The sequence below is a fragment of the Botrytis cinerea genome, chromosome 7 (genome assembly GCF_000143535.2).
Source record: "Botrytis cinerea B05.10 chromosome 7, complete sequence".
Taxonomy (NCBI): Eukaryota; Fungi; Ascomycota; class Leotiomycetes; order Helotiales; family Sclerotiniaceae; genus Botrytis; species Botrytis cinerea.
The window spans coordinates 2,436,820-2,461,286 of record NC_037316.1 but is presented as its reverse complement, the minus strand read 5'-3'; the positions used below and the strand labels follow the sequence as shown (position 1 = coordinate 2,461,286).

Genomic DNA, 24,467 nt, shown 5'->3' with positions numbered 1-24,467 from the left:
ATGTATCAATATATCAATGTTTGATCTTGGTCATGGTCATGGTCTTGGTCTTGGTCTTGGTCACGATCATGGTCGGGGTTGGGGCTGGGGCTGGGGATGAGGCGTGTGAGGTTCATACGCTAGCTAGCTAACTCTTTTCCGTCTAATATACCCGTGCAAAGCCAAATCCAAGCCATCTCAAACCCACGGGAACCACCTCAACCTCCACTCTACCTCCACCTCCATCACCGAGCACCGAAGAGTCTACAATCTACAATGTACGGAGTACATACATACATACATACATACGACCAGTGACTACAAGCACGGCCATGCATCCACATCCATATCCACATCCACCGCACTTGACCGAACCGAAACCAAAACACCACCCGAAACCGCAACTCTCGAGCAAACCCCGAGTTGCGGAACCCCAATTTCAGTACGTTGTAGAACGCAGTAGAAATAAAACTGTCGAATGCGGCTCCGAGAGCCGAGAGCGGCGAGAAGATTCGTGAAGATTCGCGATAATGGTGGGTCTTTGTATCCTTTGTATGTGTTTCTTTTGGGGGGGGAGGGGGGACTTGTTTTCTAGATGTGGATGATGCGTTTACTATTAAATAATAATTCACTCACATATGGGTGTATATGATATGAGTGTGTGATGATTTACCGGGGGGTGAGGAGCGAGGGGGGGGGGGACGGGGGGTTGATTGTGTATACATGCAGATATACATCCATACATATATACATATATATATCAAAATCCATATTTCCCATTCCATCCCGCCCCTCTTCCCCGCGCCTCCGCGTTAGAGGTTTCCTCTCTGGTTTTCTCCAGCTCTCACACATACACACACACTCTCTCTCTCTCTTCATTACTATCTAGCTACCTACCTCTTACCTACCCAGTACCCAGTACCCTCCAACTCCCTCCTCCGAAATTTCCGAATTGGATTTGGGATATGGGTTCAGATTGCGTTAGGAAGGTAATGAGTATAAATAGATACCTAGATACCTGGATACCTGGATACAACAGGTAGATACTCGGGTCCCGTGATGAAAAAAAGGATAAAAAATAATAACTCATGATGGTGATAGTGATAGTGATAATTAGGCAGGTTGCTTACTTACTTACTTACTTACTGATGGATAGATAGATAGATAGATAAACAATTACTATTCTATTCCATTCCATTCTCCAGATTCAGAAGCTCAGAAATGTGAGGTTCGCACGTAATCTCTCTATCCGTCTATCTATCTATCTATCTGAGCAACCATCAGCTTGTCGTCCAAAGTTATCAATTCCATTCCATCCACGCGCTTGTGTTTGTGTTGGGACTTTGGAAAGAGTGCTTAATCGATGGGTGGATCCACTATCGATCTGTCTAATCCATCGTTACCTACCTAGTATTTGCTTAGTTGAGGAGCGAGGTGCATGGGTAGGAAGAGTTAGGAAGGAAGCTTGGGGTGGAATGAAATGAAATGAAATGAAATGCGATGGGAAGCTTGGGAAATCGACAATGAGGATAGGATGGGTATGTGAATGGAGATTTGTGAAGTGAAGAGGGGAGGGGAGAAGGTCTGTGGATAGCGATGGAGAGTTGGAGAGTTGGCGAGAGGGGGATTCTTGGGTTGGGGTTTGGTATAAGTATAAGTATGTATGTATGTATGTATATGTGTAAATAGATATATCAAACGATATCTAATATCTAGCTATAGAAAGGAAAGAATCTTTTGCGTATTGATTTATTCCTTTATATGAACTTCTGTTGCTGTATACAAACATCTATCCATATTCCCAAATCCATTGTGTCTAGAAACCGCTCATTCATATGGAGAGCTTATGTATATACCAGCTCCCAGCTCGGCTCAGCTCAGCTACCCCTCGATAAATATCGCATCACATTACATCGTATCGTATCACGTTCCGTTCCATTACACCATATAAGCAAGCAAGCAAGCAAGCAAGCAGCAAACCACCCCTCCCCTCTCCTCAAAATCTGTTGATATCGCCGTCTATACCAAACCATATGCACACCCATCCTCACTCTCCCTCCTCTTAACGCCAAGCGCAAGGGAAATACAAAATAAGCCACACTGGGATACGAAACCAAGGATGGATTTGCTAGCTATGCATGAGCTGGGGATGGATGGGACAGGGAAGCTTGGGGGTGCTGGGTTTGCTTGCTTGTTTGTTTGTTTCTGGGTGAGCTGATGAGGGATGAGGGAGGGGAGTTTGCAGAGGTAGGTAGGTGGATAGATGGATGGATGGATGGATAGATAGATAGATGGAGTGTATTACTTAAATGAGAAGGTTAAGTTTGGAGGGGGGGACGGGGTATAGGAGTAAGAAAAGAGAGGAGGAGAAAAAAGGAAAAAAGAAAAGAAAAGAGAATCAAAGAGAGAGAACTCGAAATCGAAATACGACACCCTTTCTACATTCATTTTTATGGATACCATACGATCCGAATAACATGTTATACTTACTGGCCTGAAGACTGAATACCGCAGAAACAAGGACAGCGAGCAAGTGAGAGAAACAATTCCAATCCAATCCAATTCAATTCAATTCTTTTCTTTTCTTTTCTTTTCTTTTCTCACTCTCCAAAAATTTACGGGGAACGGGTCTGGTTTTACAGTTCATACTGTGTATTTTTGTATTAGTTTTTTTTGTTTTTGTGTTTGTTTTTTCTTCTTCTTCAGACTCGGGTCTAGAGTTTATTTTTACTTTTGGTTTTGGCTGTGGTTTTTGTACAGATTGTACATGCGGGATATATCGATACATACAGAATCGATATGCAAACACGCCAGCATGCAAGTATGTAAGTCTGTGTTTTGGATAGATGGATAGATGGATAGATGGATAGATGTTGAAATGTTGAAATGGGTGGGAAAGTATGTATTGTATTGTATGTATGTATGTTTCATAGTTTTTTTTGGGACATTTGTTATTTTAGTGGAGGTTGGTTTGAGGTTGGAGATTGGAGATTGGAGATTGGAGATTGGAGATTTGAAGATGGAGACGGAGACTTTTGGGGTTGACCGAGACTGATGATGGATGGGTTGTGGTGTTGTGATTACTACTTGATTTGTAATGGAGGGTCGATATGATGATATGATATGATGATGTGTGTGGATAACCATGGGAATATGAGAAGTGTTGTTCAATCGATGGATGGACGGACGGATGGATGGATGGATGGATGGATGGACGACGAGATAGATCACAAAGTTAGATGAACCGGTTCATACGCCATTTGAAAGGGTCGACAGACAGATGAAGAGCAAGATGGAAATGAAATCCCCATCTCCCAACTAATCAAAGCGAGAAGAGAGAAAGAGTTTTTGAAGAAATTTGACGCGGCATAAATGTGCATCATGAATGTGGTATGGTATGGAGAATGGATCCCTTTCTCCCTACTTCATCAGGCTGTCCTTTCCCCTCTTTTTGCCAACTCTTCGAATGGAGTCGCGATATCCTCTTTCGCGCATGGAAAGGGATGAGGTTGATCCAATGAGTGAGTGACAGAACAGTGGTTTTCATACAGTAGTTTGGGTAGAGATACTTCTGTGTGTCTATAAGGTTTCTGTTCGATGTGGGGATTTGGGGGTGAGGACGCGAAGGGAATGGAGGGATTGATTGTGGCGATGAATTTTGAGGGTTTTATTTCTTGTGTTTTTGGCGGTTTGGGTGAGGATTGGATGGATGGATGGATGGATGGATGGAGGGAGAGAGAGAGAGAGGGGGAGAGGGAGGGAGGGATGAGTGGGTGGACTTGATTGCGTCTGACTGAGTTTCTTGATATGTTTGGGTAGGTAGGGCAGGGTAGGGTAGGGTAGGGAGGGTCAGGTTGGGTTCATGGACGATGGACAATGGACGGACGGACGGGGACTGTGGTAATCATACATCGTACATTAATTGATGTAGGCAGCATACATACATACATACATATACACATACATACGCAGTCCATACATACATATTACATAGAAGTTCACACATCGTCCATTGCATTTGTTGATGGGTGAGGGAGGGGTCCACTTAATCGTGGGCGATAAAATGCTTGCTTGCTTGCTTGCTTGCTTGCTTACTTACTTACTTACTCCAAAGGTCTAGTCGGCGTCAAATGTTTGAGAGACGGGCCCAAGGCCCACGCTGATCTACAATGCCCTCATTGCCAGAAGGAGTTTGAGGTTGAGATTGAGAGTGGTCGTGAATCCATCGCTTGCCGCACTCGTACTATTTTCCTTCTCGGAGGAGGCATTGTTGATTAAGTGGAGTATAACATGATGGCCAAGATATCAAAGCTGCTGAGAGATAAAGTCAAATTGGACGAATGAAGAGGTGGCATACCGCACGGAGGAGAAGGATTATTTATATTATTTATATTATTTATATTGGCCTTTGTTAGCCGGAAATGGTAATACGTGCTCGTCTGGGTCGTGGGGATAATCGACGGACTCGACTCTCTACTCTGCTCTACTCTGCTCTGCTCTACTCATGGGGGCAAGCCCCCAAACCCCCATAGCTCGCTGCGCTCGAAAGTTCTCCTCAGTACTCTCTGCTCCTCGACCAAGAAAGTATCAGAGATCAGTGCACCACGCCAGCAGAATCAAAGCTCGCAGCTCCGTATCCAATTGCAATATCCAATTCAACCCCCCACAAAGGAAAATGACCAGATTCAAGCGTCAAGCGTCAAGCGTCGAGCATCCAGCATCCAGCATCCAGCATCCAGCGTCCAGCGTCCAGAGACCAGCATTGAAAACGATTGCAGCCATTTTACCTGATTGGACTATATTCCATGGTGCTATATTCAAGGTTTATTGTAAACTCAACAGTTGCTGAGAATCGTTTGATCCCACCCCCTCTCTTTACCCCCCTCCCCTCCTTCTGTCTCGGTCTCGCGAGTCTCTTGCTCCCTCCCTATGCCCATTGCAGACTGGGGCATCGGTGCATCCAAATCTAAATCAGCATCTATGCATGCACAAAAAATCAAGCAGAGGTAAAAAAATCCATGGAAAAAATCAAAAGAACTAACGACAATTCGTCTCGCGCTAAGCCAAGCCAAGCATTAAAATCATTAAAATCATCACAATCATCATAACCTGGACCCGCCAATCCGCCAACATCATACACCCACCCACCCACCCACTTCAAGTTCAAGGTTTCGACTCACTGGGATCCTGGCCGGGCTGGTTCAACAAACATTTTTTGAGTTTCTGATTATTTTTACAGGCTGGGCTGCGTGCTACACTACCACCACCACCACCACTGCCATTGCCATTGCCATCACCATTACCACTCCTCCTCCTCTCCTCCTCCTCCTCCTCCTCCTCCTTCAACGCTGCACGGTTTAGCTCGAAGCTGGCTTAGTCGCATCGGTTAGCGTCCAGAAGCCTTCTTTTTTAACCCTGGTGCTGGCTCTGGTGTTGGCTCTAGTTGTAACTCGTCTGCTTGTCTAACTTGTCTAACTTGTCTTGACCACAACTTAGCCTTTCGTCCAATTCAGTTATCACTCCCACCCCATCCCATCCCATCCATCCCATCCCGTTTTATCTTCTCTCTCCACACATACACACACGCTCTCCTGCCCACCACTCACCCACGCACCCACGCACCCACGCATCCACTCATCACTCTCTACCCACCACACCAGCCAATCCCCCTACTCCCGGCCTACATATCTAGCCAAACCAACCCACCCATACAAGTCAAATTCAAATCTAGGCCAACGCCAGCCTTTTCGACGAGATAGTCCATCATCCTGCCTACTTAGCACCTACCATTCATCTGCCACCTCTCTATCTCTCTATCTATTGCCTTCCTCCACCCATCATCGCCATCACCACCACCCCCCAACTGGATTCCGAGGATTCCACTTTCACCGTTCTCCCAGGAATCAATCAATCAATCACATCAGCCTTCACGTTATAATTTAATTTCTTTCTGGAAGGAGAGAAAGAGCGAGCCCGCCAGAGATACCCCCGAGTACCGTCGCACCAGGGAAACGCCAGAGCCCAAGAGAGCGAGAAAGCAAGAAAAAAAAGACCAAGACGTTGAATGAATCATCTCATAATCAATTTGCCATTTGCTCCATTGGATTGATTGCTCGATTGATTCCTTCGTATTCTTCTGCGTCCCATTAATAAATCTTGCACGATCGTCCATTCCATCATTCCCATCCAGCATAGCATCTCCGTGCAAATCACGGCATAACCCTACGTCCCGTCCCTCCTCAAATAGCCATCGCCCCATACCACAAAAGCACACCACTTTCCCACTCCCTTTACAAACCGCATCCTGCTCCTCAACAGCATCTCTTCACGCCGAGCGAGAAACGGATTGATAAAGGCTCCATCCATCGCATCTGAGACTTTATCTGAGACCTTGGAAAGAAGATTTAAACGATACAGCCACTCAACATTCCAATTCGAGACACCCAGTTAATTAACTTTTGACGCCTCGAAATCCAAGCTTCGCCGCTTTCCTTATCTAGACCGACCTTGACTTGGATTACGAACCGAAACCGGACAATATTTCTCTACGCAATCAACAAAATCCGACCCATCGTCCGCATTTTATTTTTTGGGAAAGGGAACGAAAAGCTCTCGAGCCGTTGCTTCCATCCATCGAAACCCAACGCCCCGTCAGATTGAGACAAGAACGACATAGCTGGAATACGCATTTGTTCTTTCTTATCCAACGCCTCGCACAATCCCGGACGTCTTCTCGTTGGGTCCATCCGGGGGTATTGAAGAAAATATCCCATTTTCTAACATGTAAGTTCACCTAGAAAGCCCCCCTCCCATATCCTATATCAACAACATCACCACGCAGTAGCACCAGTTCGATTGCATCAAATCTGTCTGCGAAAAATTACCTACATGACACATGCACTCTCTCCACTTCATCCATACATTCATACCACGTTTCTTCAATATCCTCTTTTTTTTCTTCCTTGACTTCTCCCATGCAAGAGTGAGAATGTAGCTGACCATTACTTTGCCCCAACCCAACAGTCCACAATTGTTACGGCTTCATTGGACTTTCTTTTCAATACTTAATGATAAGCAGAAGCTAGGATTGTTACCTTCGACAAACACCCCCTCGCATCTTTCAGTCGAATAGTTTTTTTTCTCCCCAAGATCTTGTCAGAGCAAGACCAGAAAGCACTCAAGCTTATCCAACAAATCTTTACACGTCGTAGGATGCCTTACACTCCACCTTCCCACCGGTCTCCTGCCACCTCTACCACCCACTCCCCTGCCGTCTCGAGACGCTCTTCATATCAACTTAACCACCCAACCCCATCTCCCCGACCAGAGTTGCCACGATCCACTTCCTACCTGACTAGACACAGACGTACGCCTTCGGTTAAGTCGACAGCTTTCGGTCCAACACTAGAGCCAACCCCCCCTGGTACATCAGATGGTGAGAAGGGTCCCAGCCATGATACAAATAGTAGCTTGATTGCCTCGAGCAGTCTTCGAAAATCACCCCCACCTGTAACGGACGAAACCAAGATGCCTATCGGAGTAGTCATGTCACCACCAGATTCAACCCAGAACTCTGACGAAGAGGATAATGGGTTGAGAGGGAGGAAGTTGGAAAACCTGGAGGAATTACAAGCTGCCATTAGAGTTATCGAACAACACCGAGAGAGCTCACCCAAGAGGGCATCGTCAGAGATCCAAAGGCTTACTCAAGCTATCTCACTTCTACCTATCAAGGATGCAAAGGAACTGAAGGATAAGCCAACGTCGGAGCACATCGAAACATCCCAACCTCCCAGGAAACTTCAACATCAAAGATCGAGCACTGAAACAGTCTTCCTCGACTTTAGAAACAACGCCAACAATCAGTCAGCCCCGGAAACACCCACAACGGGATCTGACGATGAGATGAGTGAAGATGAAGAAGCTATGATTAGAAGGAAGCCTCAGATGCTTAGAAAGAAATCCGGAGAACTCGTTCGACCAGCTCTTCGACCATCTTCTGCCAGAAGGCGTCCATCATCCATGCCTGGTACACCTACATTCTCCAAGGCTGTTCACTTCGACTCACATCTTGAACATGTCCGCCACTTCCTTCAAGTCGATCGACCTCTCGCTGTCAGTGCTGGCTCCTCTCCTGTTGAGGCATACGAAAGTGATTCAGAGTTCCCATTCGGTCATGATGATGATTCTAACAACCGAGGACCACCATTCGAATGGGAGATTATCATCTCTAACTTTCCTCCCATGACCCCATACAGAGCTTCCATGCCCATCAGAGTCGAGAGAGTCTTCTTATCGGCAGACAACAAGAACTTGATCGGCACCGTCGCTGTTACCAACTTGGCTTTCAACAAGATGGTTGTTGCTAGATTTACTTTGGATTACTGGAAGACCACATCGGAAGTCGTTGCTGAATACAACAATGACATCCGTCAGCCAAAACATAGTGACGGATGTGATCGTTTCAACTTCAACATCAAACTTGCTGACCAAGCAAACCTTGAAGCAAAGACCATGTTCTTTTGTGTAAAGTATTGTGTCAACGGTGTGGAGTACTGGGACAACAACAACTCTACCAACTTCCAGATTGATTTCCGAAAGAAGGCAAAGGCACAAAATGGAAAGAGAGGCTCACCAGGAGCAGCATCAAGATCAGCCAACTCATTACCGAGAAGTAACAAGAAGTCACCGCCAGCTACTGCAAAGAAGACGGCCACCTTCGACGACTTCTCTAATGACTTTGATTCGAAATATTTGAATACCAACTTCAAACTGCCTGTCGCAGATTACCTTGGGGACTCGAATACAGTAAGATTGAAGGGAGTCAAATCTGCCGTCACCTTAACATCTGACAACCGCAGCCGACGTGCAGCATCAATGAACACGAACGCAGCTGGTGGTCAAGCTTTTGGTCACAGATATGACTTTGGTGCTTCACTTAATGCTGCCATTAGTGCTGCTAACTCTTCCCTTGGTGATAAGAGTGGTATTACAATGAAGTCAAAGAGGCCTGCACCAATAACTGAAACGAGAAAGTTCATTGATCACGATGAACAAGTATCACCACTTTCAATGTCAGCTCCAAAGACTTTCAACAATATCACCCCACCAAAGACTTTACCTTCAGTAAAGACAAACACCAGTGGAACAGATTCACCAAGACCCGTTGGTACTGAGAAGCCTGTACTGGCATCACAATCATACAATGAACTTCTCGACAAGTATTGCTTCGTACGTACCAACGAACACCACTGGGCCAACTAAAGGATTGAAGCTAATTGAATATTGTGTTATAGTTTGGGTCAGTGAAGAACTCGCCACAGTTGAAAGATGGCACTGCGAGGTCTGGTCAATATGATGGAAACAATGATGATGGTTACCTTTTTGGTTCTGCCGAGTCTACTGCTAGTAACTCACCAATCACCATGGCACACATTGATACTCGACCTTCACCTCATCAATCTGGAGTAAGCCCTCAAGGTACTCGTTCTACATCGCCTGCTCCTATGACAGGCTTTGTTTCGGGTACGTCTTCGATGTATCCTTACCACATGCATGGTGGTTTTTCTTTCAACGACGCTCATGCAGCAACAGCAATTCGAGGTTGAACAATTTTCTTTGATGATTCAAATCATTGAGTCAATAAAATGATAAACACGCCCTATCTACGATGACGATCATGAAAATTCTACTCATGAAACGGCAATCTAATTCTTTCCAAAGATACTTCACTGTATCATTGATGGATCAATTCAATCACCTCTTCATTGAGTTGTGATTTTATGATTCCATCAACCTTTTCCCCTCTCGACTGTTAATATATATCTCTCCTCACGAATACGACGTTCTCAATTCATATTTGTTTAGCATTTTTGCAAAGGGAGATATTTGGGCAGCATGCGAATGAAGGGAAAGTTGATCATGCTTTTATGATCCACTTGCTTTAACATTTTGCTTTTGTACTTTTTAGCGTTCCTTATTTTTTTCATTGGGTGGTTGCGTTATTTTCGTTTCTTGCATGTCCTTTATTTTCGATGCGCTGCTACCTACTACTGGTTCACATTGGTCTCGGTCTGTTCTAATCTTTCGGACGGACCCGGTTGTCTTAGACTTTGGAGTTTATTTGCTTTGGGAAATTGGTCGGTAAATTGTTTTTTCTCCGATCGCTTGAGGGATATCAAAGAGATCATCACTTCGTTGTCTCGAATGAGAAATGATGAAGATGATTGATCCTTTGGCTATCATACCGCTCGCATGGACTGAAGGGGTAGCAGAAAGCAAGAGGATGAATCGAGAATCATAAAAGTTTATTTATTATTGGATGGGTGAATGGAAAGGGGAACCCTGGCATATACGGAAAGGGTTGGGGGTATTTGGGAGGGGGGATACTTTTTGTGCATACAAAATGATGGTCATTTCTTTCTGTTTTTTATTTTGGAGGAAATTGTGAAGACCGTTGGCGAGGCAAAACCGCATAGCGAATTCATGAATGGCAAGGTGGTGGATGATAAAGACTGGATTGCGAAGGATTGGGAATAAATGCATACGTGCATGAATTGAGAGAATGGAATGATATCAAGAAGTCAAAAGTCAAAAAAAAAAAAGGCTCAGATCAAAGGGAGAAAGTTGAAGTGAGAGGAGAGATCATATGAGATTGAGATGATAAATGAATGAGATTAAATCCATCACAATTTGTAAAAGAAAAGGAATGAATTCATGAATTGATTTGATTGTTTTGTGGGTGATTTTTATATGTATGTGATACTGTGACATGATGATGATGATGATGATCTGATGTGAGAGGGTATGATGTCAGATGTGTGATAGTGATGAGATGCGAAGAGAAGATACGAATAGAATAGAATAAATGAATGGAGAAAGCGGGTGTTTGAGGAATACCCGGGTAGAGATAGATTGGAGTTTTACATGAAAGTAGAAAGAGATTTTCGTATGAGGTCATACTTTTGAGGGGTAGTAGGGGTTTTTTTGTGGAGGGTGGAGGGGTGTTGTGGAGAGGTTGGAGGGTGTGTGGAGGGGAGGATGGAGAGTGTGGAGGGGTTGTTTTGGAGAGGATAGGGAGATAATGGGAAGAATTCAAGGAGGGGGGGGAGAGGGAAAAGAGTATGAGAGTATGAGAGTATGAAAGGAGGGGGTAGGTGGGAAGAGAGAAGAGGGTAAGTGTAAAGAGGGAAGGGGGAAGGGGGAAGAGAGAGGGGGAGAAGGGGAAGTGATCGATTGGATGGGGTAGGTGAGTTGGTTATGGAGTTGAGGGGTGAACTTGGTTGAGTGGATTGGATTTCTGGGGATGGAGAGAAGGATAAAGGGGGGGGGGGGGGGGGGGTTCGATTTAGATTGGATTGGATTTGGGTTTGGATTTGGATTTGGATTTGGATTTGGATTTGGATTTATGAGAAGGAGAGGGGATGGAAGATAGGAGATAGGAAATCCTTTTGCGGGACGAAGAGAGTGAAAAGGGAGCTGAGGGAAAGAGCTGGGAGGGAGGAAGAGATTGGATGGGGTAGTGGTTTGGATGGATGGATGGGTTAGTTGTTTGAATTTTTTTTCTTTTTTTTTCTTTTTGGAGATTGGGGATTGGGGATTGGGGATTACTTTGTTGGGGGGGGGGAGAGGAGAAGGGGGGAGAGGAGAGGAGAGGAGAGGAGAAAGGAGAAGGTTGTGGAAATGGAAATGGAAATGGAAAGGGGGGTGTGAGGGAGATGGATTAATAGATGGGTAGATGGGTAGATAAATTGGTTGATAGGTAAGTAGGTGAGTTAGTTAGTTGATAGATGGATATAGAGATTTTATTTAGTTTGATTTTGAATTTGATTTTTTTTGTGTATGTGGGAGTATGAATATGAGTATGAGAATAGGTATGAGTATGAGTATCTTAGAATTAGAAGAGGGGGTGGTTGCAGAATGGATAGATAGATATTTGTATGTATGAATGAATGATTATGAATATTGGAGAGGAAAGAGGAAGGGGAGAGGATGTGAAGATAGGAGGGAGAAATATATTTTTGGTTTGAGGATTAGATAGATGTTATGTTGTGTTTTAGATATCGGATATTGGATATCGGATTTGGGGATTTGAGTTGAGTGCTTGGAGATGGGGATGGGGATGGGGATTGGAGAGGAGGAGAGGGGGTGATGGTGTTGGGTTAGATTTGGGTGGGATTAGGGTTTGGGCTTGGAGTGTTGGGTATTGGGTGTTAGGTGTTAGGTATCTGATGATATATAGATATATCCGAGATCGAAAGGAAGTAGAGGTGAGAGAGGAAGAGAAAGTGAGGGGTTAGGAGGTGTATGAATTGGGAATGGGTTGCTAGGTTGATATTTATTTGGATGTAGGTGTATTATAGGTGCAATATAGATTTTTGTAGATGTGAATAGATTGGTGTGTAAATCATTTGAGCTTTCGAGTGTTTGTTTCTTTCTTTGGGATATGAGATTGAGAAAAGGGGATTAGAAGGAATGGAAATGAAGAGTTTGATAGGGGTGTTGAGATGGTTGGAGGGGGGGTGGTTGGAGAGCTCATGATATGGTGTAAATGGATAGACAATAAGATGTATGAATAGACAGTATCGTGTATAGGAAAGAATAGAAAGAGAGAATAACAGGAGAAATAAAGATTCATTGTTGTGTTGATTCTCTTTGTTTGTTTCTTGAATGGGAGGAATGTGTATTCTTTCTATTCTATTTATTGTATACTGTCTATATGTAGGTACTCTCCGTTACATTACTTAAATTTATATCATCTATCATATGGATATAACTCTCTAACTTCTTCTACTACTCAAATATTGAGTAATCATACGTTTATATTCATGATTTATAAAAGATGAAGAAAAAACACTATCTCATCTTATCTTATCTTATCTTATCTTCTCTTCTTATCTATCCATCTCATTACTATTTTCCTCCATTCCCTAATCAGTACTCCGTAGTGACCCTTACAAATATGACATACTGCTTAAGCCATCATGGAAATTCATAAAATTGCATACCAGGTTGTGAAAAAGCGGTGTGAGATTCAACTTTCTCATCTTCATTCCGGTCATTCATGCACAACACGATGAGGCAGAGAAACGGAGAACAAGATTCGCAATCCGTAACTCGTGAGGAGTAATATCTCCTTTGGGATGTGTGTTTGTGGATTGCAAGAAGGAGGCTAGGATGGGAAGGAGATTTGATAGGGTATTTTACGGAGGACATGGGATGGGGTTAGTTTGGGTTAGGGCTAGGGAGGTTTGAAATGAGGTTTGAGATGAGGTGAGGTGAGGTGAAGTGAGGTTGAAGTGATATGATGTCAATCCCCCATTTATCTAATCCCTTGAAAGATCAAGAAAAAAAAGGGATCTAAAAAAGGATGTGAAACATGTCAAGAAAGAGGGAAAAAAGAGAATCTATGCAGATCATTAGTTGTCCACAAGATTGTCTGTGCGATTCTTCGATGCAAATGTTAATTCTCGATCAAGATGCCCATGGGGGTGGAGAAAAGTGGATTTTTTTTCTCTACTTTTTTCTCTCTGGTTTTTCTTTTCCGTCTGTGTGAGTGATGTGATGTGATGCACATAGTATATATATGTGGATTCCTCTCTAGAATGTGGAAACTGCATGGGATTTTTTTTTGGAGACGACAGGGAATTTGGGGGTAGAGAAGTAGAGTGAATTAATGGGTGGAGAATTGAAAATACTGGGTGGAGTCTATGGAAAGAGACGATAGATAGGTGGGATACGGGGATTATGGTTTAGAGGGATAGAGGTGGAGAATTATGACGAAAGGATTTTCATGCGTTGGATGTGTGGGAGCGGAGCAGCTCGCACGCACGCGCGCGATGTATGTGTGTGTGTGTGTATGGGTGTACTCTGAATGCACTTCGTGCTATGATATGAAGTAAGCGAGGAGAAGTTTTGGGAATGGTTTGTTCGGACAGCAGAGAGCGGACAGCGCGCTGCTATATGATTGATTCATTGAGGAATTGGCAATGTGTTGCAACTTGCCAGTGCAGTGAGGCACTAGAGATATCTCTTGGATGATAGATGTCGAAATACAATGTGTGAGTTTATGTATACTACTGGTATGTACTAGGTATGTATGTACTATGCATATCAAAACCCCACGAAGCAAGCCACGACTGAGAAGTCAAAACCCCCAGAATATGTATCTATGTGCGGAGTAGAATGAGGAATGCAAAGAGGAATCGAAACGGGAGATCTTCAAATTTAAGACATTGTTCAGAGACTAGTAAGTGATTCGATTGGGAGTGTTTCTCAGGCGGCAGATTCTAGAATGCAGAGCCATGTATTGTGAAAGGTGCGTGAAATGATGTGGAGAAGAAAGGCAAGACTTCTTCTAGTGAAGATTTCATTCTCTTCATGCGCATCTTATTGATCGGATGATGCAAAGAGTTGTGAGAATGAACTTTCGATGAAATGGGAGAAGTCGAAAAGAGTACTGTTGGTATTACATCGATGGTGTTTATGACTTCTTCATAATTTGTGTAGTATGTCTAGTGTTGTTGGTATTTTGGTATTACCTCGATGGCGTTTATGACTTCTTCCGACTGTGTCTAGTATATTTAGTACATTTGTGTCATTCTATACAATATGATTCGTTAGGACTTTTCGGTGTTGAAAGCTTATATTTCATACATAGTATGCTCACATAATGAAATGATTAATTCACTATATCGATCAATACCCAAAAGATGATTGGATGGTCTAATTGAGGATGTTAAGCTAATGCTCCAGTATGTACTATGTCATGCGGAATTCGTACTTCAAATTCTAAAATATATGACCACTCTAAGTCTGAAACTTAGGATGAGCAGAAGAAGGAAGATAGATAGACATGTTTGGGGAAATTCCAAATGGATATCAGATTAATGTTTAATGCGCTGCTGCTGGATTGGATTTGCGGAAGCTACATAGATTGAATTGTCTTCTCTGCTTTTTATGCGAACTCAAGGGAAATGGATAGGACAGAAAGAAGCACTAGCAACCCAAAGATGGGTTCTTGGTGTGATATCGATAGAGTCGATATAACTAATTCAGAATCAAGTCAGCAGGAATAACTCACAAAATCAATTTACTGATGCAGAGCGTATGTCTGTTTTTGTCGAAATACGATCTTAGAGATGTAATTAGGATAAATCATAAAAGAATGAAGACATAATTAGTGGGAGAGTTCAGCTTTTTTATGGATGTGTTCTCCTTTCTCGAGTTCGCTTGTTGTCAATAGGGGTTGAGATCTTGAGTTAACCGTTTATAAATGACCCGCTCAATGGATCAAACAACAATACGAATTCTTGGTGTCTGTCTAATATCGCGTAGAGGATTGTTCCTCGTTGGATAACTTTGGAAGAAAAGGAAAAGGAAAACCTTCCAGGTGCTTTTTCAAGAAGTTATATCTTCGATTCAGTGGCTCATTTAAAATAAAAAAAAGTGAATATTCTCTCTTGAATTGAGAGACGTGAACGGACAATACTAAGTGATAGGTGACACTTATGCAATCATCTATGTACTATTTAACAGGGGAATAATTCTACTCTCTAACAATAGCTTCTATGATCCCATCTGCATCTGGTTCATCCTATTTCAATGGCATCGTTAGTAACTGGTTTTATGATGAACAGAAAAAAAAAGGCCCTAATATCTTTCGAATAAAATAGATCCCGTTCTTCACGCCCTTAAGCCAAAGCATTACAAAAGACTTCAACTTACCCCAGGGACCCAAATACCCATGACTTCAAACCCAGCTTTTGCGAGTAACTCCCTCCATTCTTTCCCTGTCCTCTCAATCCCACTATTAAAAGCCATCATTGTCAAATCCAAAAGAGCGTGATATGTTGATGCCCCGGATTCAGGTACGATCATCTCATGAATGATGAGTTTTGAGTAATTTGGTTTCATTGCACTCTTAAGAACGCGTAGGATTTCAAGACATTTGTAGTCAGACCAGTCGTGGAGAATATGGTGGTAGAAATAAATTCTAGAGTCTTCATGGAACGAGGGGGAGTGTTAGTTCGAGGGGATGAAAATGGGGGGAGAATGTAGAAATTTGAAAATATCGAGAAAGGTAAGAAAGAAAGAATTGAAGGGGTAAGTACTCTTAACAGGCTGTTCAGTAAAAAAATCATATCCACACTTCTCTATCCCCTCGCCTAATTCACCCTTGCCAATCTCCTCCAAAACATGCGGTTGGTCTTGCAATATCAATCTCCCCAACCCCTTTCCCCTTCCCCCAAATCTTTGCTTAAAAGCCATCACATCATGACCCTTCCCTCCACCCACATCTACCAACAGCGTGTTTTCCTCCTCATTCCCTACTTTCATCCCTTCAAAAACTCTCTCCTCCACCGGCCACCAATCCAACCAATATTTCCGCGCCCCCATCGTATTCCCCATAAAAGTATTAAAATCTCCAATCACATTCCCAGGCATGGTGCAGAAATAGTCGAAACTTTGTAGTTTGGTTCCGTGTGCGTATTGCATGAGGCCATCGTGGGGGTTTGTCGGAGAGGTGTGGCTTGTTTCCAGAAAATAGCGAGGGGCGTGGAGAGCGGCTAGCATGGAGGTTGCGAATCTGATTATTTTTGGTGTTTAGTAGAGGATGGGAAGGGAAAGGGAAAGCGGGCAGAAAAGGAGAGAAACATACAACATCCGGTGACCAGCCGCAATACCCTTCTGCGTCATGGCTTTCGTAACAGGAGTAGCCCCCCAAGTCTCCTCGGCCACTTCCTTGACGAAATTTGTAGAGGAGAGAGGTCTCAATATTCTTTCTAATCCCTTGTTAGTTCTATTCGTTTCTCGACATGTAGTGTACAAATGTATAAAGTGTATAAATACTTAACAACAACTCTTCCGCACCCGACAACTCTGCCAATTTTACAACATTAACAGGCTCATATTTAACAATATGCTCGAAAAGATTTAGATCTACTGCAATTCGTGCGCTCATAGGTATGAACGTCTTTATCTCATTCAAAATTATTAGACTCGCATCACACATACCCCTCATACCTCCAGCTTGACACCTCCCAGGAAGAGCCAGACGTACCGAAAAAGCAAGTTCCATGGCAACATTCTCCGGTGCTTCAATCGCCGCGGTAAGCGCCTTACTCAACCTCACAGCTTCTTGTTGGTTTTTCGAAGAACTTCCATATGAAGCATCGGATAGTAGTGTACTCAGATTTTCTAAAATTTTCTGGGCTTCTGGATTTGCCATTTCGGGGTAAATATGTATGATTGACTCGTTGAAAAGTTTACTGCGTGATTGAACTATATGTAACTGACTGGTGGAAACCGATAAATATGGTGAAATCCAACTCGGGGAGTTTTAGGTCGACGCGTCTTTATACCTGCAACATCACGTAGATTCTAACAGTCTGTAGAACGTCATGTCTTCACTTCAGCTCATTCCAAATACGCTACACCGGAAATCGCAAGAAATACGGTTATGTAACACCGAAAAGGCATCGCCCGAGATAGGCTAAATTGAACCCTTGTTCGGGATGCATATTTTATGCAGTGTTTTTGCGATTAGGTTGCATTTGGGTAATTCTTCTGACTCGACTTCTTTATTGGGATAACTTTTGGTTGAATGATTAACAGATGTAGGAGAGCCCATAATTGATAGCTTTAGGTTGGGAGCTATTGAGGGAAATTTAAAATGTGATAAGATCTCTTACGCTGCAATTGTTGGTTTACGTGAGGCGCCGATGTAGAGGCAGTTGGATTTTGAGGATTTCATTTCTTTGAAATGTTGAAGTAAACCAAAACTTAAGTTGCAAGTGCGATTGTTGAGTTGTTCGAAGGTTGGTATTCGCATACTAATCTTCATGAAAAGTTGCACCATCCCCTTATTCTGCTTAGGGACACCAGACAAAATGTCAATTCGCAATTGAATTACAAAGGCGCCGCGAGAGTCAGAGTCAATATTTCAATCGTGGATGTATTCCGGGACGGGAATCATAAAAGACGTCGATTCACACAACTTCGTTCAATCTTCGACAAGAGACCACTTGGTCCTTATTTTAGACCCAGAAACAGTAAACACAATCCAGTATTATGTATTACATAGCGATACCCAAGTCATCCCAAAGCCCCGATATAATATAGAGCTATAATTCAACATAAAAGTATGCACTATCATATGCGCAACCATAATGACCTTTTCTCAAGGATCTGGGACCTTGACTTCCATAAACATCTTCTCCGCCGTCAAGATAAATAGCTAACATAGTCGAAAGGATCTATGTCTTTAAAATACTTAAAGGTAGTGTATTTGAATCTGGAAATTGTGATCGGTCTATTGGAGTAGGTATTTTGGTGCTGGGTTACTATTTCATCAGGTATGTCACCTTTGGACCTCAACGTGACATCTTGAAGAGACTACTCTGGTCAATTCATATTCAAATATGCTTTATGAGAAGACCAATAGTGACCATATAAACGCTGTTATGCTTTTCCAAAGTCATCCAGAAAGCAAGAATAATCTCATACCACAATTCAGAGGTGCCTGCATATATGCATACAGATACATGTCCATATTGAAGATCCTCTTTGTAGTTCAAGACTTATGAACAACAGACTAAATGAAGAGGGTACAACCTACTTGAAATATCCAACCAACGATCATCGCGGGAATCGTACTCCTTCACGACAAAGAAAAGTATCGAATATCCTAATGACTCTGATGTACCTTTTGCCTCAGCTTCCCGAAGATAATTTATCCAGGCTCAATTCAAGTATGCGGTAAAAAAAGCCCATAATCAAACAATGCTGGACTCATCGCTTCATCATACGATTTCTCTTCCAGCAAGTCGCCCTCTTCAATATCTCAACTTGATTGGCGGCCTGATCTGTCTTCTTAACGTAGCTTCTCTGTAAAACATGATTGCAGCACAGTAAACTACAAGACATGAAGGTGTTTGGGGATCCGAGATAAGACTTATGGCTATGGCATCATACATTCTGTTGACGCCCAATTGGGATATATAGAGAGAGGTGATAAACGCTCGTGGAACAGAAAAATAAATGACTTCATCTAGCTTCGATGGTAAAATACTAGCCCTTTACTAATAGATTACTTTAATTGTCAAATCTTCCATCCGCCTACTCGGTTGGTTCTTGTCGATCAATTGTATGCTCAGTGTCCGTCAATACCCGTGAACAAGAGCGTATGGTAACGTGAATTCTCCAAATTTGTGACTTTTTCGAATTCTGGAAGCTGAGTATGTCCATCCCATTTTCAAGGATATGCGATTAACGTTGGCCTTTTGCGTGATCATTATTACCTCAAGGTACTATGTAGTATTGAAAAGCTCTCAGAAGATGGACCCGTATTTTGAAAGTTCATAGTAAGTCGGGTACCCTAATTTCTGGCCACCCCTGTTTTGGGCTACTCTTTACCACTAAAAACCTCAAAAAATGATATTTTTAACTCTCTTATTTGTGAATAGAATTTAATAAACATATAATTTAAATTATTTCAAAATTATCCTGAAATTCTGAGATTTTTTAGGAATTTTCTAAATTGAGATTTAAAGCTTCAAAATATCGATTTATTATTATTCTTTTTTTAATTTTAAATTTGTATGTAAATTCATATTAAAAATTATTAAAATTAAATATTTGTAAGAGTACTCTCGAAATTACAGAGATTATTAATCCCTACCTAAATTATATCTCTATAACTATCATAGCCTATATGTTCGTAGTTCTTTAGCCTACTACTAATCCGTTGTAACACATACAAGAAAAGCTTTCGAATATAGTATAATCAAGTAGATATACATAGTGAATGAGATGAATCACTACATAGCGACAGTGAGGCGAGAAGAAACACTTGGGGCAATGGCACAAAAACGTACGAGGTCAACACAAGAGGGTGTAAAATCAGTGTCTTCTTTATTGGTCTACAGGAGAAGAAACTATAGATGCTAGAAATAACAGTATCACGTGACCTACTATCACGTTTTCCGCGCACAATATATGTATATACATTTTCAACAAATTCCATTCATAAATAAGAAAATTAAAAATATCATTTTTTGAGGTTCTTGATAACAAACAGTAGCCCAAAAGAAAGGTGATCAGAAATTAGAGTACCCGACTTATTATATATCCATTTGAGATTTCCTTATCTATTATTGCTCTATCGCGCTTCTGTTATGATCAGGGCTCGAGTTTTGTGTACCTAGAATATCCAAATCAAAAATAGTAGATTGATGTGTTTAGAAGTTCTAGTAATAAGGTTAGGTGAATGCAAGCACAGTATTGTTCAGGTAGGCCACCTACCATTTTTAAAATCCAATCTGAACTTCAGATATTGAAATATCTGTTCAAGTTCCCTTCTTTCTTCCTTGGTCTCTTTCTCCATCTCCCTGAATCCGTGCTCTATGTTATATTCTCGATTCTCTGATAATAAAACCATCAAGGCAATTCCTCAAAAACTAGTCTCTCCTCACCTCTTCCAACTCTCCAATTGTTAGTACTAATAAACAACTCCTCGCATCCCTCTAACAGCCACTTCCACTTCTTCGCAAAGGTTTCTTCCACCTCCCAGCTTGCCGGTACCCACGGATCACCCCAAACAATAAATCCCGTTCTTCCTCCTCCCCCCTCCAACCCATACATAATGTCCCTACAAAACTCGATATCATTCCATTCATCACCTCTTGAAAGCGCCGAAAGAATGAGATCTCTACATCTCGGAAATGGAAAGACATCAATCTCAGGATGATGTTTTATTTCGATTTGTAGACTCGTAGGTTTTAGAGCCGGGGGAAGATTTGATAGGTCTGGTAAGCCCTGTGGATACTGCGTCGATGATGATGTGTTGAATGGGGAAAGAATATCATCATCCATACGATCGACGGGTAGTTTAAGAATCTCCACATTAATAGATAAAGCACGGATGATATTGAAGTGAAGAAGAGTAAGCAAGTAGGAGTCTGTTGGGACAGAAGTATTGGTGATGTAGGAATTGAATGATCTAGAAGCGATGATGCGTTTGACATCTATGTTATTGATACACATACATGTTTTTGGAGGAGGTGTAGTAGGATCAAGGATTATGGGTCCTTGTGTTTCTATGACTTTGGTTATTGCTTCGAGTCTTTTCGAGTCAACTTTTCTACGCTGTCCTAATATGCAGATTAATACAAACAATCATTTGGGTGACAAAAAGACTAGGGCCACAAACGAGAAGCCCGTTGATTCAACCGATTTTGCAATTTCCTCCTCATGACCGTACTACTGGTACCCGTCCAATCTTCCTCCAGATTCTGAATCTGTGACCTTTGCTTCATAGGCAGGATCTCAATCCGGGGTATCTCAATACACGATGTTTCATTCATTGAGCTCTTCATATTTTCGGATTGCGGCGGTATTGGTTTAGTAGTGTGTATAACCACTTGAAATTAAAGTAAGTGAAGTTAGAAATATGGTTGATGAAAGTTTGCGAAGAGAAATGCAGCATGCTAATCTAGCCTTTTCTTTATGGCGGAGTTAAGGGGTGGTGGAACCGAGTTGGTGTCATATCTGTGGGTAAAGCTAATGCAAGGTGCTAACATTTAGCAGGGATTTTGAGGTTGCTGAGTCAGCGATGTATCAGCGTAAAAGGGACCAATTAGTTGGGTATCCCACTTTTAATCGCCCCTTTTTTGGGCTACTTCAAAAAATTATATTATATAAAATTAAATCATTAATTATTCAGTAGTTATTCTATATTATAATTGAAGTATACTTTATGCATAATATTCAAACTTGAAAATCAGATTCTTTTTTCTTAATAAAATAATATCTCGAATTTTCTAAAATCAATCTATTTAGTTTCTAGTTTATATATATATATCTATTTCATTTATATTATATCAATTTTTAGATTTAATATAACAACTTAAAAATGAAAGAGATACTTTCTTGTAATAAGCTTTTTTGAGGTGGCTCAAAAGAGGGGTGGCCAGAAAGTGGAGCACTCGATTTATTCGTGGTCAGCTAACAGTTGGGAAATAATGAATTGATTTTCGATTGGTTTATTTGGTCGAAAGGTTTTTTGTTGCAAACAAACTGAGAAGTCACGTCATTTCATTCATAAATATAGTATATAGGTATGCCGCTCAATCATGATCTCGCATAAGCCCTTCCGCTTCATGGCCATCAGATGATCCTTCAATGGAATCAAAATCTTCATGACCATCATCAGTAGTCTTCATCAATCCCGCCATCCGAATAGCATCCTCTTGTCCTTTTTCGACATCTACCATCCAAATAAGCGGAATAGGTAACGCGATTAAAACTGCCAAAAACCCAAATGCCGGTCGAATTTGTCCCGTTGCATCTACAATTTTGCCAACAATTGCTGGCCCTACTGCCGAGCTTCCTTTATCTGTGATTGCGAATAATGCATAAAATGCAGCTTCACTACCGGGTGGTATTAACAAACCATAAAAGGATCGACAGTATGAAGATAAACCACCCATCACCATACCGTGAATGATACCTAGAGGGTAAATTTCATACCACTTTTGCAAACCTCCTACTCCCCAAGCCTGCACAAATGGTATAAAACCAAGAAGTCCATACAATGGAACCAATTCTAGAAGTAAGAGACAACAGACGATTATATGGTTTGTCCTCAAACTAAATCGTTTCGAAATGATGGGCCAAACCGTAGCGCCGACTATCCCGGAGCTTGTAGCCACTATTGAGAGTACAGCGACAGCTACAGTTCCCATTTGTAACTCAGTTCTAGCGAACAAAATAGCAGTTGCTGAAATGGTTGCCACGGCATCTGAAAGAAGGAACCAGGCAACAAGGAAAATTAAAACTTGTCTAAGTTTGACGGCAACCTTGACTGTTTTCCATAACGACTTCCAAGCGAAGATTGTGTACGACATACAAGTACGCACGAAAGCTCGCCCCTCATATAGGGCTGTTGGTAATGGAGGTCCAGGTCTATCTCGGAGCCACATGACGGATGGAATTGTAAATGTAAGCCACCAAGACCCAACGAAGAATAATACCGTTCGAAGAGGAAGCGTTGACGAAACTCCCATTTTGTTCATGAAATATAAAATAAGAATGCAAACCACTTGCACGGAAACTGCAGCCATGTAACCAATCCCTACTCCTTTAGATGATATCTGTGTGGAAAGTTGAAGATCTGAAGAATCAGCCTTAGAGCCCACATTGACTTCCTTGTCGGCTCCTTGGTGCAAAGTGTCTCTTGGCTTTCGATTACTCTGTCCGGGAGATATTGGTCGAAGAGGAACAGATGAAGAGCCAATTGAATGATCTTCATCACTCTGAACAACTGGATGATTCAAAACTAGCAATGGCAAGTATGAATTAAGAATGACAAAAGAGCATCCAAGACACACAACACATATGACAGTCAGCAAGGACCCCACCACAAAAATTTGTGGAACTACCAGAAGAAAAAGCATAGCAGACACAGATCCTGTGAAGCCAAATCCTGCTAGAAGCTTCTTACGCCATGTGCCTGGAAACTGTCAGATCAAGATAGGTAATAAGATTACTAACAAACATACCATGATCAGCAACCGAGCTGACAGAGACAAGGGCAAGAGCCTGCATGAACACAGAAGCAGAAAATGTATACATTGCAAAACTTGCTGTGGTCAACTCAGTACCAAACACATTGACGATGCATTGATGTGTATCTGGGCCTTCAGCTCTTGACATCAACGCATTAACAGTAGCATTTGCAATAGCGGTTGCATTTTTCGCCGTGCAAGGTGTGATTTTGTCTGTAAAAAGAACGCCTTGTTCACGAGCAAGTTGTTCTAATGTAACGGGTAAAAATGAACCTGTATACTGTGTCAATCTTGGTGTTTTCGAATCCGAGAATATAACGTACCGACAGCACAAACAGCGAATACCTCAGCTGCCAATCCATAACAAAAAAATCCTCTCAGCTCTCGATCGGTTGTTGGACTTGTATCTTCCGCTGGGTAGCGCGGGGCTCGTAGCCCAGAACCGCCATCTTCCATGAATTTGAAGTTACTCTGTAGGTATCATCGAATACAAAAAGGTTCAAGAGAAAATAGTTTCCACGCTCGAATGAGATGAAGTTTGTTGTTCTGAAGGAAGATGAGAAAGGCATGTGGTTTTACTTGATTCCGTATCCTGTTTTAGCGCATCGGTACGAGCGGATGTGGCTTGTTTCCGGAGTTATTCCGATTCATCAGTTGACATGTTTGTGGGATTCAAACGGATTCGAAACACCATTAGTTTTGGCATTTTATGGACGATTCGAAGCCAAGAGCGTTTGGACCCTTGGAAGATACAAGCTTTATTTCAAAGTCAACTGTCTTCTAATGAGTATCGTAAGATGGGTACTAGATACTGCAGTGAATCTTCATGAAGGTTGATGATGCAATCATTACCTCGAATACAAGCATTCCCCACGCCAAATTCCGGCTTATCCGGAAATCTTGTCGACAATGTTACGACCG

The 24,467-nt window shown here is 42.1% G+C and overlaps 4 protein-coding genes across 4 annotated transcripts; 1 reads left to right on the top strand and 3 right to left on the bottom strand.

Moving 5' to 3' along the window:
* The first annotated feature begins 5,196 nt into the window (after positions 1 to 5,196).
* BCIN_07g06650 (hypothetical protein) lies at positions 5,197 to 10,730 on the top strand. Its single transcript, XM_001545650.2, has 2 exons — positions 5,197 to 9,210; positions 9,276 to 10,730. Exons 1-2 carry the CDS (start codon positions 7,192 to 7,194, stop codon positions 9,585 to 9,587), a joined length of 2,331 nt encoding a protein of 776 aa, XP_001545700.1. The 5' UTR covers positions 5,197 to 7,191; the 3' UTR covers positions 9,588 to 10,730.
* A 4,657-nt stretch (positions 10,731 to 15,387) lies between these two features.
* On the bottom strand, positions 15,388 to 17,418 carry BCIN_07g06640 (hypothetical protein). Its single transcript, XM_024694250.1, has 6 exons — positions 17,042 to 17,418; positions 16,831 to 16,954; positions 16,640 to 16,763; positions 16,092 to 16,567; positions 15,706 to 15,980; positions 15,388 to 15,574 (listed from the first exon to the last, which is right to left on the bottom strand). Exons 1-6 carry the CDS (start codon positions 17,207 to 17,209, stop codon positions 15,527 to 15,529), a joined length of 1,215 nt encoding a protein of 404 aa, XP_024550039.1. The 5' UTR covers positions 17,210 to 17,418; the 3' UTR covers positions 15,388 to 15,526.
* A 2,456-nt stretch (positions 17,419 to 19,874) lies between these two features.
* BCIN_07g06630 (hypothetical protein) lies at positions 19,875 to 21,449 on the bottom strand. The gene is made up of 3 exons (XM_024694249.1): positions 21,191 to 21,449; positions 20,284 to 21,131; positions 19,875 to 20,228 (listed from the first exon to the last, which is right to left on the bottom strand). The coding sequence occupies exons 1-2, from the start codon at positions 21,354 to 21,356 to the stop codon at positions 20,419 to 20,421; spliced, it is 879 nt and encodes a 292-aa protein (XP_024550038.1). The 5' UTR covers positions 21,357 to 21,449; the 3' UTR covers positions 19,875 to 20,228; positions 20,284 to 20,418.
* A 543-nt stretch (positions 21,450 to 21,992) lies between these two features.
* Positions 21,993 to 24,070, bottom strand: BCIN_07g06620 (hypothetical protein). Its single transcript, XM_001545654.2, has 3 exons — positions 23,870 to 24,070; positions 23,541 to 23,819; positions 21,993 to 23,491 (listed from the first exon to the last, which is right to left on the bottom strand). Exons 1-3 carry the CDS (start codon positions 24,000 to 24,002, stop codon positions 22,107 to 22,109), a joined length of 1,797 nt encoding a protein of 598 aa, XP_001545704.1. The 5' UTR covers positions 24,003 to 24,070; the 3' UTR covers positions 21,993 to 22,106.
* Between the last annotated feature and the right edge of the window lie 397 nt (positions 24,071 to 24,467).

Bases quoted from the DNA above. Each gene is read 5' to 3' on its own strand.
- BCIN_07g06640 (XM_024694250.1), bottom strand. From the start codon at position 17,209: ATGGCAAATCCAGAAGCCCAGAAAATTTTAGAAAATCTGAGTACACTA. The intron at 16,955-17,041 runs GTACGTCTGGCT...AATGAGATAAAG, and splicing joins CCATGGAACTTGCTTTTTCG to ACGTTCATACCTATGAGCGC. The intron at 15,981-16,091 runs GTACTTACCCCT...CGTTCCATGAAG, and splicing joins TACTGAACAGCCTGTTAAGA to ACTCTAGAATTTATTTCTAC.
- BCIN_07g06650 (XM_001545650.2), top strand. From the start codon at position 7,192: ATGCCTTACACTCCACCTTCCCACCGGTCTCCTGCCACCTCTACCACC. The intron at 9,211-9,275 runs GTACGTACCAAC...ATTGTGTTATAG, and splicing joins TTCTCGACAAGTATTGCTTC to TTTGGGTCAGTGAAGAACTC.
- BCIN_07g06630 (XM_024694249.1), bottom strand. From the start codon at position 21,356: ATGAAGAGCTCAATGAATGAAACATCGTGTATTGAGATACCCCGGATT. The intron at 21,132-21,190 runs GTTTGTGGCCCT...TCTGCATATTAG, and splicing joins GTTGAATCAACGGGCTTCTC to GACAGCGTAGAAAAGTTGAC.
- BCIN_07g06620 (XM_001545654.2), bottom strand. From the start codon at position 24,002: ATGGAAGATGGCGGTTCTGGGCTACGAGCCCCGCGCTACCCAGCGGAA. The intron at 23,820-23,869 runs GTACGTTATATT...CACAGTATACAG, and splicing joins ATTCGCTGTTTGTGCTGTCG to GTTCATTTTTACCCGTTACA. The intron at 23,492-23,540 runs GTATGTTTGTTA...GACAGTTTCCAG, and splicing joins CAGCTCGGTTGCTGATCATG to GCACATGGCGTAAGAAGCTT.